Source organism: Cyprinus carpio, chromosome A7 (assembly GCF_018340385.1).
Source record: "Cyprinus carpio isolate SPL01 chromosome A7, ASM1834038v1, whole genome shotgun sequence".
Classification (NCBI taxonomy): Eukaryota; Metazoa; Chordata; class Actinopteri; order Cypriniformes; family Cyprinidae; genus Cyprinus; species Cyprinus carpio.
The window spans coordinates 14709144-14723519 of NC_056578.1; the positions used below are offsets into that span (position 1 = coordinate 14709144).

The window sequence follows — 14376 nt, forward strand, 5'->3', positions numbered from 1 at the left end:
CCATGTATAATTAAAAGATTATCAGTATATTGAATACAGGAATTAGAGTTAAAATAAAAGAAAATAATATCACAAGTGTTAATACATATTCTGTTTTTTTTTTCTGAGATAGGTACATAACTCGTTTTTAAAACACAATCAAATTCTCAAAAAAGATCTACACTTGTCTCCTCTATATCACAGAAAGGTTTTTTTTTTTCAATATTTTGCATATACTTATTAAGTACACTATTACAAGGGTAGCATCTATGTAATATTTTAATTGTAACTTCTTTTATTTTGTTTGTAAATATCTGTGTGGAAAAGACCAAACAACATTCCAGTTAACATTTTACAATGCCATCCGTTTAAAAGAATACACTGGCATAGATTTTCTGTTGATATGTTTTCGAACAAAGCATTTATTAAACTTGTCCTCAACATTTAAGATCCCTTCTACCGAGATAGAGTTGTTATATAAAGAAATAATAGGATTAAAAGTTTGCTCTCCTTTCAAATGAGTTTTTATACCACTAGGAATGCCATTAAATACGGCGCGAAGCTCCAAAATCAAATTTCCCGGAAAATTCTGAAAAAGAATAAATCTGAGCATTGTCATCTATCAACTGATTAACAAAATATATACCATTTAAATAGCGTCTCTCATAAAATAATGATTTATTTCTATAAACAATATTCTGATGTTACAAAGTATCCTCAACGTGAGGAAGCGTGCGGAGAGAGCGTGACCTTTAACCCTAACCCTATGTCGTCATTTCCCCGAGACTCAGCGGCCCAATGCTGCTGAGAGGGAAAGAAAGAGTGAAGAGAGGGAGGGAGGAAAGGAGAAGGAGAAGGAGATAAAGAAAGGGAGAGTAGAGCGCGGAAATTTCGTCCCCGCTTCTTGGCGCGAACCTGGCAGGAAAAAACACGAGCGAACAGAAGTCGCTAGCTGCTTTATAGATGATTGTTTTCGAAGCTACGAAGCCACGAGCTCTCGTGTTACTGCAGACTAGCTCGCTCGTTAGCATTTTAACATTCTTTACCACAGACCACATCTCTTCTTCAGATCTCTAACTTCTTTAAAGCGTTTCAGAGTGCAGTAGTCGCGTCGAGGTGGTCGTGTAAAATCTGCACAATGGGGGTGAGTTTGTCTGTCCATGCTGTGTGTTGTTAGCTTTGCTCTTATTTGGGCTTTGATAAATGCGTGCGGCAGTTTGAACAAAGACTGATGGAAGCAAATCATTCTCCCCGGAAAGAGTGTGTGTGTTTGTGTGGTGGAGGTAAACGCGGAACTCATGAATAACGAAAGGGGATGGTGGTGAGAATTTGGTAACGTTACTTTAATTAAAGACGCTCATGTCCCGAATGGATTCTTGTAGTGTCCATCTGAGCACACAAATGACCAACTCAAACGCTTTCTGGTTTATTTCAGGTGCCTCGTCGACTGCGCCATTACTTCAACACTACACACAATAACACTTGTACATTTAACACTGCAAACTGTTGCTGTTTTCGTCAGACAGCCTGTATTGTCGACGAGCTGGTCGGATAGGAGTAACGTTATAATGTGCAAACCGTTTATTTGAGCCCCTCTTACATGCTTTTAACTAGCACGATGCCAGCAGACACCGCGAGATCAAACCTCATCACGACAGAGCATTGCCGAGTTGGATTGATTAGCTGTGTCTGGCATTAGTGAACTTCATGCACATACAGACAGAGCCCGCCGCCGTCAAGCCTCCTGAAACCTGTCCTGCTCCACGTGCTTTGTGTTCTCTGCACCTGCTTCCTGCTTCTCTTGCCATTAAAATACCTGGAGATAAAGACCAGCTTTGTTTTTTTGGTGCCTTCAGCTAGATAATTGCTCCTGGTGTGTTATTATTCGTGATACACAATACAAATCTAAAAAAAAACAGGCTTTAATTTCTCGGATTTACATAAATACCTTTTCTTAAAGTGTCCACAAATGTGGCTCTACCTCATGCAGTCACATGCATGCACACAAACAAATGCAATCATACATTTGTTTGTGAAATGTTTTGAAGGCAACATTATTGTTTGCTTGTAATGGATGTGTATATACTGATGATTAGTTGGACAGTATTTGGTAATATTTAGTAAATATTCGCTCTTAAATAATATCGTAAAATAAGTGTTTAATTCCACAATTTTGTGTGCTATGTCTCATTTGATTTGATTCAATGAAAGCATTTTTAAAATGGGGTCCATACTAATGAAAATGCTTTTATTTTACATTCTTTTAATTTAATCAAAAAAAAAAAAAATAGCATGCTAATTTGAATAAGTTAAATTTCTGATTTGAAGTTGAGATGTTCCAAATCATTTTCTGCTTGATTGATTAATGATCTTTTTTCATGACTATGTATTTTTAAGTTTTCCAAAAATCCTAAAACTTCAGGATAAAAGGATAACCCAGGTTTTCTATATCTCAGATTTTCAGTCAATACACATTTTTTTAATATAGTTTATGTATTACAGATTTTCAAAGCAGCTTTGTCAATGTTGTAAAATTCATCAGTTATGAAATAACTTCCATTTCATCTTCAGAGCAGCTCTACAGAAGATGGTAGAGTCATTTTTCAGCTCAGTGTAGTTCAGCGTTGGTTCGATTCATTTGATTCAGTTCATTTTAGAATACCGACCACCCTGCTCTCTTTCCCAGAGTAGGACTTAAAGTTGTAATATAAAGTATAAATGTTTCAGCCCATTTTCTTCAGTCTGTATCTGGAAATGGTATTTGACAATGTCTTTCTATTACCTTTCAGAGAAAATCAAACAGAGCAAAGGAGAAAAAGCAGCGAAGACTCGAAGAACGGGCAGCTATGGATGCGGTGTGTGCTAGGGTGGATGCAGCCAATAAGGTGTGCTTTATTGAGAACATCTGAAAGAAACTTTTTCAAAATATGTGCACTTGTCTTAAAATTGCAGTGTTTGTTTTTGCAGTAGAGAAATATTAACACAATGTGTCCCATGGCTTTTTACAGCTTGAAGATCCTCTGTCTGCCTTGCCAGTGTTCAAAAAGTATGACAGAAATGGGTACGCTATCCTTACGTTTCCCCTTTGATGGATGTCATATGCTGCCTGTAAACTGGTGGGCAGATCATTTCATTCATTTTTTTTTTAATATCAGTACTAATATTGTGAATGTCTGAATCTGTCACAACTAAACCTGGAGATTGAATGTAAACGGGTATCTGCATTGAGTCCAGATACAGTGGAGTGGGCCTATGAGTTGACTAGAGCCAACATGCAGACGCTGTAGGTATTGAGCAAGTCAACATGTGGGGTAATCCAACATCCCATATTGTTACTGCCTTAAACATTTATTATACTTTATTTGTCAATGTTTGGTGTTTTAGTGGCGTCTTAATTTTTCCTGCAGCGATTCTTAAGGGATGCATGTTAGATTTTGTATTAAATGGACATTCAGATGGAAGTCAGTTAGTGCTACTTAACATTTAAAGGGATAGTTCACCAAAAAATGAAAATTGAAAAATGAAATGGAATTTTCATTTTGGGTCAACTGTTTCTTTAAAACCGAAGGACTTTTGTACAGCTGGTCATTTTACTCTTTAAGAAATATAGTTCCGTGAGAAATGTCTGAAATCTTTCTAGACTTTCAATTGGTGCAGTTTATAACAAAGTACATTTTTTTGTTGTTGCATTATGTCTTGGCAGATATGAACAGAGTGAGTGGGGATGGAAGGAGAGAGAGAAAAGGGAGGAGATGAAGGATGAGAGAGCGTGGTATCTCCTGGCCCGTGACGCTGACTCCACACCTGTAGCATTTTCCCACTTTCGATTTGATGTGGAGTGTGGAGAAGAGGTTTTATATTGGTAAATGGTATATTTTTTTAAGCTGCTTTAATTATAATTTAACACATAGGACTGATATAAATTTCTCTTTGGGGATTATTAAAAATCTATTTATTTTTCAGGAATATACAATGTTTCAGTACCATATTGAATCCGAACATGGTCCTAAGATTTCTAGAGGAAATAAATGTTAAACATCTTTTCTAGTCTTCCTTTGATTGATTGCACTTTATTCTCGCCATGAATATAGCCTTAGAAGCTGGTATGGCGTTTAAAAGAAAGAAAAGTACCATATTGGTTACCGACTGATATTAGAATAATTTTTTTAAATTAATTGATATTGGACATTCAATTGTTCATGCTCATTTTGCCAATTTTTTTTTTTTTTTTTCAACTTGGGGATCATCTAACACACATTTAGGCTGCATTTACACTGCAGGTCTTGATGCCCAAATCCGATTTTCTGACTATATCCGATTTTTTTTGACGACCCGCTTACATCATCTTTTAAAAGTGACCCGTATCTGATTTTTGCATTTACACTATACACTGCTGAAACTACCAAACGTAGACGTTCTGACTCGGAAAAGGAAGTAAAACAGCACGAAATACAATGGATGCAGATGCAAATAAAATTATACAGTGTTTTGCTTTCCATAATATATTGAAACGTCAACAAAAAAAAAACTCAGCAAAACAATGGTCTCGTACGGCGGAGAAAAAAAAAAGCGCTTAAACCGTGCCTCCCCATATCTCGTGAAATGTCTTCAAACTCATTTATTTCTGTAACAACCCTGCATTTTTGCCTGCACTGTCTCTTCGCCCCAAAGACTTAAAAGACATGAAACCTCCGCATTGCTCCACTGTGTGTATCCTTCATCCTCTATCACGCCTATAATAAGTCATGTGATCTCAGTTGGTGGTATCCACCTGAGTTGATGTCACTTTTTTAATGACGTACGACTCGCATTTACTGGGGAATATCCGATTTGTCTGCTTACATGGCACACGCAAATGCACGTATCCGATTCATATCCGATTTATTACCACATATGAATGAGGCCTGAATCCGATCTGAGAAAATCGGAATCCATGCGTTTTTTTTTCCTGCTTACACGTTCACCGGTCATATCCGATCTGTGCCACATGAGAGGAAAAAATCGGAATCGGGTCACTTGAACCATGCAGTGTAAATGGGGCCTTAGTCTATAAAAACTATTTTATAAAATTTTTACAAAATCTCAAAATGAATATCAATTTTTCATAATGTATATTGTAATGTTATAACTCCTAAATTAACATGTATTATTTAAAATGGTGTTTTCAAGGTTTTTACATTTTAGGTAGTATTGTATAGAATTTATCATTTATTGTCCTTAATGTGAAAACTATTGGCTTATTAATATCTGCCAGAATTGTGATATTGTGCATGTCTGTCTTCCTTCATTGCATGCATTGTGTATGTGAGAAGGCATCGGTCTCGTGTGTTATTTTTGCAGTATGTGACTTCACTGATTCTCTGAGTGATATCAGACACATGACCTCAAGAGATTGCTGTTTGTATCTGACTGATTCTAATAATGTCTCCACAGTTATGAAGTTCAGCTGGAGAGTAAAGTCAGACGGAAAGGCCTGGGGAAATTTCTCATCCAAATCCTTCAGCTTATCGCCAACAGGTACCCCAACAAACCCAGCACTCAAAGAATGTATTCCTTTGTAGCATGTTTGCCAAAACTCATGAATCATTCTTTTTTTTTTTTTCATCCTTGTGTCTTTCCTCAGCACACAAATGAAAAAGGTCATGCTGACAGTATTTAAACACAATCACGGTGCTTACCAGTTCTTTAGGGACGCTTTACAGTAAGTCCCATCGTTCTGGACTCATACACATTCAACACTTGTATGAAATTCCTGCTCATCTGAATAGATTTATGTACAGGCCTCTATAATCGTCAAAACACTGGACAATCGCAGTTGCCATAGCAACAAGTGTTTTCTATGCTTATTCAGTGTTAAAATATGACTTCACCGATGGCCGTCCTCTACCTTTCAGGTTCGAGATTGACGAAACATCACCCAGTCTGTCTGGTTGCTGTGGAGAAGACGGCTCCTATGAGATTCTGAGCCGGAGAACAAAGTACGGCGAGGCCTCGGGACATGCGCATGGGGGCGGCCACTGTGGAGGCTGCTGCCATTAAGAGCGAGCCTTCCTCTGTTGTTTCAGAGCTTCCTCATCCTCATTCCCTACCCTACTCCATCACCCGCGACCCCCTCTTAGAAAGCCCTTAAAACAGTCTCTCCTGCCCATAATCAGCCATGAAACACCCTCTATGCTTGCTCTTGGTTTTTAAACTCAAAAAGCTCATTCACCATTTCACATAGTAAGTGACGTTTTCAGTCTCATAAAGGTTTGAATGACAGATATGGCAGTAAAGGCCACTGTGAGCCACTTTCTCACCTCAGGTATCAGCATGGTGAGGGTCAACTTTGTCTTTGCATTCTGTCCAGATGCAAAAAGAGCCTGCGTGTTTTGTTTTCCTCCAGAAATTCACTCATCAGATGTTTTATCACCATAGTGAGTGAATGCAGGTGACGGTGGTTATTACAGCCATTCCACTCTATGCCACTTTTCAGGGTAAATGTATTTTAACTAAATCTGTCGTTTGCTTATCACTTAAAGAAACAGAATACGACGATCTGTACTGTTTATAATTAGTAATCACTGAACCTAGACTGTCTCAGGTCATTCAACTTGTAACAATGTTTTATAACAGCTGTATTCGGGAACTGGTGGATGAGAATTGTGTTGATTGTTTGATTTGATACAAGGGTTGGCATGTTAGTTATGGTGGACCCTTAGTGTAGAAATATACTTTCATTTTATTTTTTTTATCATCACTTTCTTTTATCATGTCATTACTGTATATTTCCATTTTTTTCCTCTTTGTATATAATCCGTTTGCCATGTACATTTTATTTGCCTTCAAAGACATTGGGAAAATGAGATACAAAACTTAAAACGGTTTGAGAGATGAGTGTTGCTGTCTTGTGCTCTCTTGTTGAACTGAAACAAAAGGTCATTCCAGCTTTGTGTGTTTGATTTGTATGCAACAAATAAAGGAATCTTGTTTGACTTAACGATTTCAGTGGTTTTAACATCGTTTCAAATTAATCTTTCATAAAACATTCTTAGCAATCTAGCTTTTCCAATAACTGGTAGATCAAAAGCACACAAAAAAGTCAAATCCCCACCCTCAGTCTTTTTAAGAATGGCTTCTTTGTTTGAGTCCTTTGAACTACACATTGAAGGGAGGGCAGAAGTGAAACATCGGTATAAGGAGGATGCTTTTTATTTTAAGCAGTAGTTAAGGGATATCAGCTGGGATATTTTTTACAAAAAAAAAACAAAAAAAGTTTTAATATATATGTATATTATATATTGGTCAGTTTAATGCATCCTTGCTAAATAAAAGTATTCCTTTCTTTTTAAATTAATTTAGCTCTAGCATAGATAGACAGCAACAGTACTTTTTTCCATACTCTGCCAGAAATGCACATATGAAGCTAACAGGAATAAATGAAAAGTATTTTCTCATTAAATTAAATGAGCAACTTCAGAGATGTCTTTTAAACTCTATAATGGCATTTAATAATTAGTATATACAAGTTGGGTGTGTTTTCATAAAATGTTAGAATGCAACAAAAAGTGGAAGAATCTGGTGGTTTTTTAAGGTATTTCTTTGTAGTGACAGCTATAGGGTTCAAATGTCTTCGTGATCCAAAAGTTAGATGGCGGAACTATGGTTTATTTCCATGCTTCTGGATGGAGATCACTGACTGTGTTACACACATTGAAAGCGGAAGTTGTTGGTAGTGCGCAGTGGATGAATGGGGTAGCTGTAGGCTGTACATAGTGCGCTTCACTAGTTTGCACAGATGCGCATAGCGTTATCTGCAATACACTATGAAGCGACCGGAAAGGATCTATTCACCTCAGCTTTAAATTCATACACATCATTGCGTGTAATACTTTCAAATGCATTAGTTAAATTCTATTGTAACCGGACATTCATATATATATACAGCAACTGAACTAATTAAAATCCAGATATCTGATCTAATTGCCACTGGATGCACTGGCAGTATTTGGAAATCTGCAGAATCATCTCTCATTTTTCCTCACCAAGCTGTAGTCGTGGTTGTTAGGATGCATTCACATATACGCGGGTTCCTCGTGCTCCATCAGTGTTGATTTCAGCATCAGCAGGTCACCATGAGGATGAGACTGAAGCTGAAGACTTTGTTTGTCCTGTACTTCACGGTGTCTCTGCTGGGACTCATCTATGCGCTGATGCAGCTGGGTAGACCGGAATCACTGTCATCATTACCTTGTTCATTCAGCCTTGAATCGTTCATTTTTGAGCAGGACACTGATTGTTGTGTGCAGGCCAGCGCTGTGACTGCAGAGGTCATGACATGTCTAAAGATCAGCAGATCTCTCAGCTGAGAGGAGAGCTGCAGAAGCTGCAGGAGCACATCAAAACAGAGCTGTCTAAGAAGACTGATGTGCCCAAGATCTATGTGATAACACCCACATATGCAAGGTATGTCCACAGCTTTTGCAGGATTGCAGTAGTGCAGGAATGTTTTGCTGAAGAAAATATAACTGCTTGCGAGGCAGCAATTGAATAGTGTTAATGATTTAGGTACTAAATAGCAATCTGTGCCTACATGAGAATAATTTATTGGAATGTGTTAAAACATACGCACGTTGGGATGTCAGGAACTATGTGATGATGTAATTACGCCATGACATTAAACAATCTTTTTGAACTGATTATTTGCAACGTACTCATTAATATGATCTGTCTGCTCATGTCTCTTTAGTGTGCAGGTGTGTGTTTATAACAAAGCAAACACACTTTTGCATTTCACTGTGCCGCTTCTGCATTGTTGTAAGCATGTGCTAGACAAACATGTTTTTTTCAATTCAATTCAGTTCAAGTTTATTTGTATAGCGCTTTTTACGATACAAATCATTGCAAAGCAACTTTACAGAAAATTAAGTTTCTACAATATTTAGTTGTAGCTTATCAGTCAGTTTATGTGCATACGGCAGAAATGTTTGGAAAAATCAATTAAAGACGTAAACAAACAGACGATTAACATTATTAACAGCAATTATGCAATCAAACTTATAGCAAAATGTGGTAGTTCTGTATGTTGTTTCAGGATGTTTGAGATGTGCATGGCCACGCTTTAATTACAATGTGGGAACAATTTTTAATTATATGTGTTTATATAAATATATTTTATCTGCATGTCATGTGCTGGAAATTAGCTTTTCCATAGTTTTTTTTTAATGCAAACATGTATTAGACAGACTTTGAGTCTTGTGTCTTTTGCAGTGTCTTGCACATGACATGCTGTTCTATAGAAGGTGGAGCTCTAGTAAAAAGAAGTTAAACTTAAAAAAAAAAAAAAAATGCATGTAAGTCTTGGGGTTTTCTGTTCCACTGCCCTGCATCTCATTGCTTTTTTGTGCAAAAAGCAAAATAAGAATAAAAAATAGTCACCCCAGACTGTATGAAGTTTAATCCCGCTCTTTCTCCCTCTTCATCCTCTCTCCAGACTGGTGCAGAAGGCTGAGCTCACTCGGTTGTCCCACACGTTCCTCCATGTTCCTCAGCTGCACTGGATCGTGGTGGAGGACTCTCCTCAGCCGACTCTGCTCGTCACAGATTTCCTGGCTGCATCTGGCTTGACCTACACCCATCTACACAAGCTGACCCCCAAAGACAGGAAGCTGCAGGAGGGTGATCCCAGCTGGCTGAAGCCCCGGGGTGCTGAGCAGAGGAACGAGGGTCTGCGCTGGCTCAGGGAGATGGGAGCTGCTGCTGAGGGAAAGGAAGCGGCTGCCCTTGAGGAGGCTGTGGTGTACTTTGCTGATGATGACAATACATACAGCCTGCAGCTTTTTGAAGAGGTAAGGTGTTTTAGTGGTTAAATATACTCTACCATTCAAATGTTTAGTGCTGGTAAGATTTTTTTTTTTAATGTTTCTGAAAAAAAAGAGTCTCTTGCTCAACAAGGCTGCATTTAATTGATCAAAAATACAGTAATATTGTGAAATATTGTTTTATTGGTTGTGAAATTGTGAATATATTTTAAAATGTAATTTATTCCTTTGATGTTTTCAGCAGCTATTATTCAAGTCTTCAGTGTCCCATGATCCTTCAGGAATGATTCTAATATACTGATTTCTTATTATTATCAGTGTTGAAACCAGTTGTGCTGTCTGGTATTTTTGTGTAAACCATTTTTTCAGGATTCTTTGCTGAATATAAAGTTCAAAAGAACAGCATTTATTTGAAATATTAAACTTTTGTAACAGTATTACTGTCACTTTTTATTTATCTGATGCATACTTGCTGAATAATAGTATTAATTTCTTTAAAACTTTCCCAAACTTTTGAATGCTTGTGTATTAGTCAGATGTTTGGACACAGGTGAATGAATTCACGTTTCTCATAATTTTCTTGCTCAAAAGGCTTAATTGTTTTGGTTTGATGACTAAAATTAGAAAAATCTGTATCTGTGAAAGCTGTTTCTACAAATGATTTCCTTTACAATGTAATTTTTTGAAAAAATTTATTAACTTAATAATTAACTGAAATTGTTTTATCACTACATAATTTCTATACCTCAAATTGGTATTTTTTCTAATTCTGTTTTTCTGATATGTAGAAAATGGTACTAATAAAATGTTTCTTGCTAGATTTAAATGCTAAACTTACACAGATGTTAAAGTTTGTAGCAAACCGTCACGCATTGTTTTGGAGAACTGCAGTGAAAACTGAACATGAGATCATTTTGAGTCATTCCATGGGAGTTCACTGGTTAAACCTCCAGGTGGAGCTGTGCTGCAGGTGTATTGAAGAGTAACAGATGTGTCAGATGTTCTCTTTTGGAGATGTAATCAAACTAACCCTTCTCAAATCAGTGTTGAGTCTGTGAGTAGTCTTTGTGTATGGACATATGAACAGAAGGTCTACTGAAATGTTTCTATGTCATTATCTGACACTTTTTTTTCCATTCACATTCTCCTTCCCTTCACCCTCAGATGCGGTACACATATCGTGTCTCTGTGTGGCCTGTGGGTCTGGTGGGCGGGATGAAGTTTGAGCGGCCCGTGGTGGAGGATGGGAAGGTTGTGCGTTTCCACACTGGCTGGCGTCCCAACCGCCCGTTCCCCATCGACATGGCTGGTTTTGCAGTGTCCCTGAGGTTGATACTGACCAGTCCCCAAGCACGATTTGACGGTGATGCTCAGATGGGCTTCCTGGAAAGTAGCTTCCTTCAGCATCTGGTTACTATGGACGAACTTGAACCCAAAGCAGACCTGTGCACTAAGGTAGCTCCTTTGTTCTGTTTCTAGTGTTTGGTGATTAACCAGCTTTTCTGCATATTAAGATAATTCACCATGACCTTGAACCTCATATTTTTGTGAGGTTTCAGTTTATTAAGCCTTATAAATATACATTTGTTTGCATTGTCATGCAGGAACAAGAAATACTTTTGTTCAACAGAGATTGTGATTGAACGGTTCTCCATAAATGTCATTATATTATTTTGACCACATATTATTTTCTGTTATTTAAGCAAAAGAATATCAGAGAATGTTTTTTTGTATGTTCATGTTGTGTATATTTAGTGTTCATTTAGAATGATAAAGGCCTAGTTTAATTGTAAGTTCAGTTTGCTATTTAAAAAAAAAATATATATATAAATAGTTTACATTTATTTTTATTTCTATTTCAGTCTTAGTTTTTATATCCGTTTTAGTTTTAATTCAGTTAGTAAGTTCAATTTAAACTTATTTCCGTTAGTTGACATGACAACATTTACAATTTTCACTTAATGTATTTATTTAGATTAGTTTTTTTTTTTATTGCAATTAACAAAAATGTTTTTAAACAGTTTTAGTTCACAATATGGCTATGGCAGATAGGAGGAAATCCCCTTTTGTTGGAAGCAGGGTTGTGTGCATTAAAGGGTTAGTTCACCCCAAAATGAAAATGATGTCATTAATTAAACACAAACAAATATATCCAAAACCAAAACAACTTCCATCATCTTAACAAAAAAAAATAAAATATTGATGAAATCAGAAAGCTATCTGACCCTCCATAGACAGCAACACAACTGAAATGTTCCCAGGTCCAGAAACGTAGTAAATATATCAGTAAAACAGTCCATGTTACATCAGTGGCTCAACTTCAGTTTTGCGATGTTACGAGAATACTTTTTTTTTTTGTGCAAAGAAAACAAAAGTAACAATTTACTCAACCCTTCTTCTCCCACGAGTTACGTCTTCCACCATTTTGGAGAGTACCCAAGAACGTATTGGATGTAATCAGCGTTGTTTATGTTGGGGGGAAAAGCGGGTGCATCAATATAATCTGCGTAATAAGTGTGGTTTACGCATAGGGGAATGGGTGCGTGTGCATTGTAATACTCTCTAAAATGGCAGAAGACGTAACTCGGGGGAGAAGAATGGTTGAGTGTTATTTTGAAGAAGAAAAAAAGTATTCTCGTAACATCGCAAAACTGAAGTTGAGCCACTGATGTCACATGGACTGTTTTACCGATATATTTACTACGTTTCTGGACTTGGGAACATTTCAGTTGTGTTGCTGTCTATGGAGGGTCAGATAGCTTTCAGATTTCATCTAAAATATCTTAATTTGTGTTCCGAAGATTAACAAAGGTCTTACAGGTTTGGAACGACATGAGAGTGAGTAATTAATGACAGAATTTTCATTTTGGGGTGAACTAACCCTTTAACATTAAACAAATTAACAATGCTTTTTAAATTCCAATTCGATTTCTGAATGCCATGACCTATTTCTCTGAACTGTTATTCAGTAAATTCCATTTCAAATTCCTGTGTGGACAATTCATTTTAAATTCCACTTCATGAACTGAAAGGAAGCCACTTGTTAAATTCTTAATTTTGCCTAACCTTTTTTGGAATGACATGAGGGTGAGTAAACGATGACCTTTCTTTGGGTCATTTATTCCTTTATTCACTATCGCAATGATCTTCCTCTTGCTCAGGTGCTGGTGTGGCACACCCGAACTGAGAAGCCAAAGATGAAAAGGGAAGACGCTTTGCAGAAGCAAGGGTTGGGTTCAGATCCGGATGTGGAGGTGTGAGCACCACCTCCTCAGAACATGCCTGAACTTCACCAAACATCCACACTTCCACTGGCCAAAAAGATTCTCTCATTTATATGGCATGAGGCAAAATTTTAATGTACAAAAGACACTCTGAAAGTGTGATTTCTGGGCCACACACCAAAGACATGAGGAAAGGAAAGGATGAATGCAGGGATAAAAATTGCAAGAGACAGAAGTAAAGGAACCTGCAGCCTAAAAGAAAATGGATTTCTATAAATCATCATGCATTCCATAAACCATCCTTATCATTGGTACACTTGAACAGTATTTAAAGAGAATTTTAGATATTGTTTCAATCAGTAAGATGTATTTATAGATATATATTTATATGTATATATAGATTAGAAACGTATAGGGTGTATAGGGTGAGGATTGCTTGGAATATATATTTATAACTCATTATGTCTATGCTGTCCTTCAGTCTGGTGTACTTGTCTTATGTCTTCACATAAAGTCTAAGACAATTTGTTTTTTTCCTTCACTGATAAACGGAGGATTTTAAATAGGTCAGATATGGTTTCTATTTATGCCAATAACAATCTTTGTTGAATCTCAATGGTGTGCTTATCTGTAATCCAGTGGCATGTTGTGTACGTGGCACTGGTAAAGCTTCAGGTGACAGAGTGTAAAGTACAGATTATGTTACTTATAGAATTCTTTTGCACATCATCATACTGGTGGTGATGTAGAAATGTAGAAAGCACAAGAACGTAGCGGACAAGTTCGGTTTTATCACAGTTTGTGCTGGGAAAGTTTTCTATTTTATTGCTTTAGAAATCTACATGTTTTACTGAATCCAAATGTTAAGAACATAAGGATGTAGAGATATCAAGCAGGAAGAGTTGGCTCTGTGCCAGTTCAAGTTAAGGTGAAGTGGCAACAACTCAGAAGTTGTTTATGCAAAGTGCAAAAGTCAGAAAATTAGATTTTGAACAATAACTTGTAAACTACTAAAGACAGATGAGGTTGTTAGTCTTGAAGTTTTTATATGCTTTCAATGAAGCCATCAGCAGTATATATATATATACGGTGGAATTACTGGTAAAAAAATACATTACCCATGATTCTGCAAAGAAATCTCAACCAGTCAGAGAATCGCAACATGCTAATATTGCCTACATAATAGAGTCAGTCTGCCTATGATTTCAAACTACTTAAATATTTGTGTATTATATGTACATTTTGTAAATAACCAACATCTTCCTGTAGCTCAAACTTTAGAACATGGTGCTAGCAATGCCAAGTATTAAAATTCCCAGGGGAAGCAAGAATTGATTTGAATTCAATGCAAGTTGCTTTGGATAAAAATGTCT

The 14376-nt window shown here is 36.9% G+C and overlaps 2 protein-coding genes across 2 annotated transcripts; both read left to right on the forward strand.

The window, feature by feature from the left end:
• Positions 1-755: 755 nt before the first annotated feature.
• LOC109093058 (N-alpha-acetyltransferase 40-like) lies at positions 756-6953 on the forward strand. Its single transcript, XM_042759858.1, has 8 exons — positions 756-1123; positions 2769-2864; positions 2988-3041; positions 3168-3262; positions 3683-3841; positions 5413-5496; positions 5603-5680; positions 5874-6953. Exons 1-8 carry the CDS (start codon positions 1118-1120, stop codon positions 6016-6018), a joined length of 717 nt encoding a protein of 238 aa, XP_042615792.1. The 5' UTR covers positions 756-1117; the 3' UTR covers positions 6019-6953.
• A 727-nt stretch (positions 6954-7680) lies between these two features.
• Positions 7681-13942, forward strand: LOC109044808 (galactosylgalactosylxylosylprotein 3-beta-glucuronosyltransferase 3-like). Its single transcript, XM_042759859.1, has 5 exons — positions 7681-8181; positions 8268-8424; positions 9452-9806; positions 10944-11234; positions 12941-13942. Exons 1-5 carry the CDS (start codon positions 8094-8096, stop codon positions 13037-13039), a joined length of 990 nt encoding a protein of 329 aa, XP_042615793.1. The 5' UTR covers positions 7681-8093; the 3' UTR covers positions 13040-13942.
• The last annotated feature ends 434 nt before the right edge of the window (positions 13943-14376 follow it).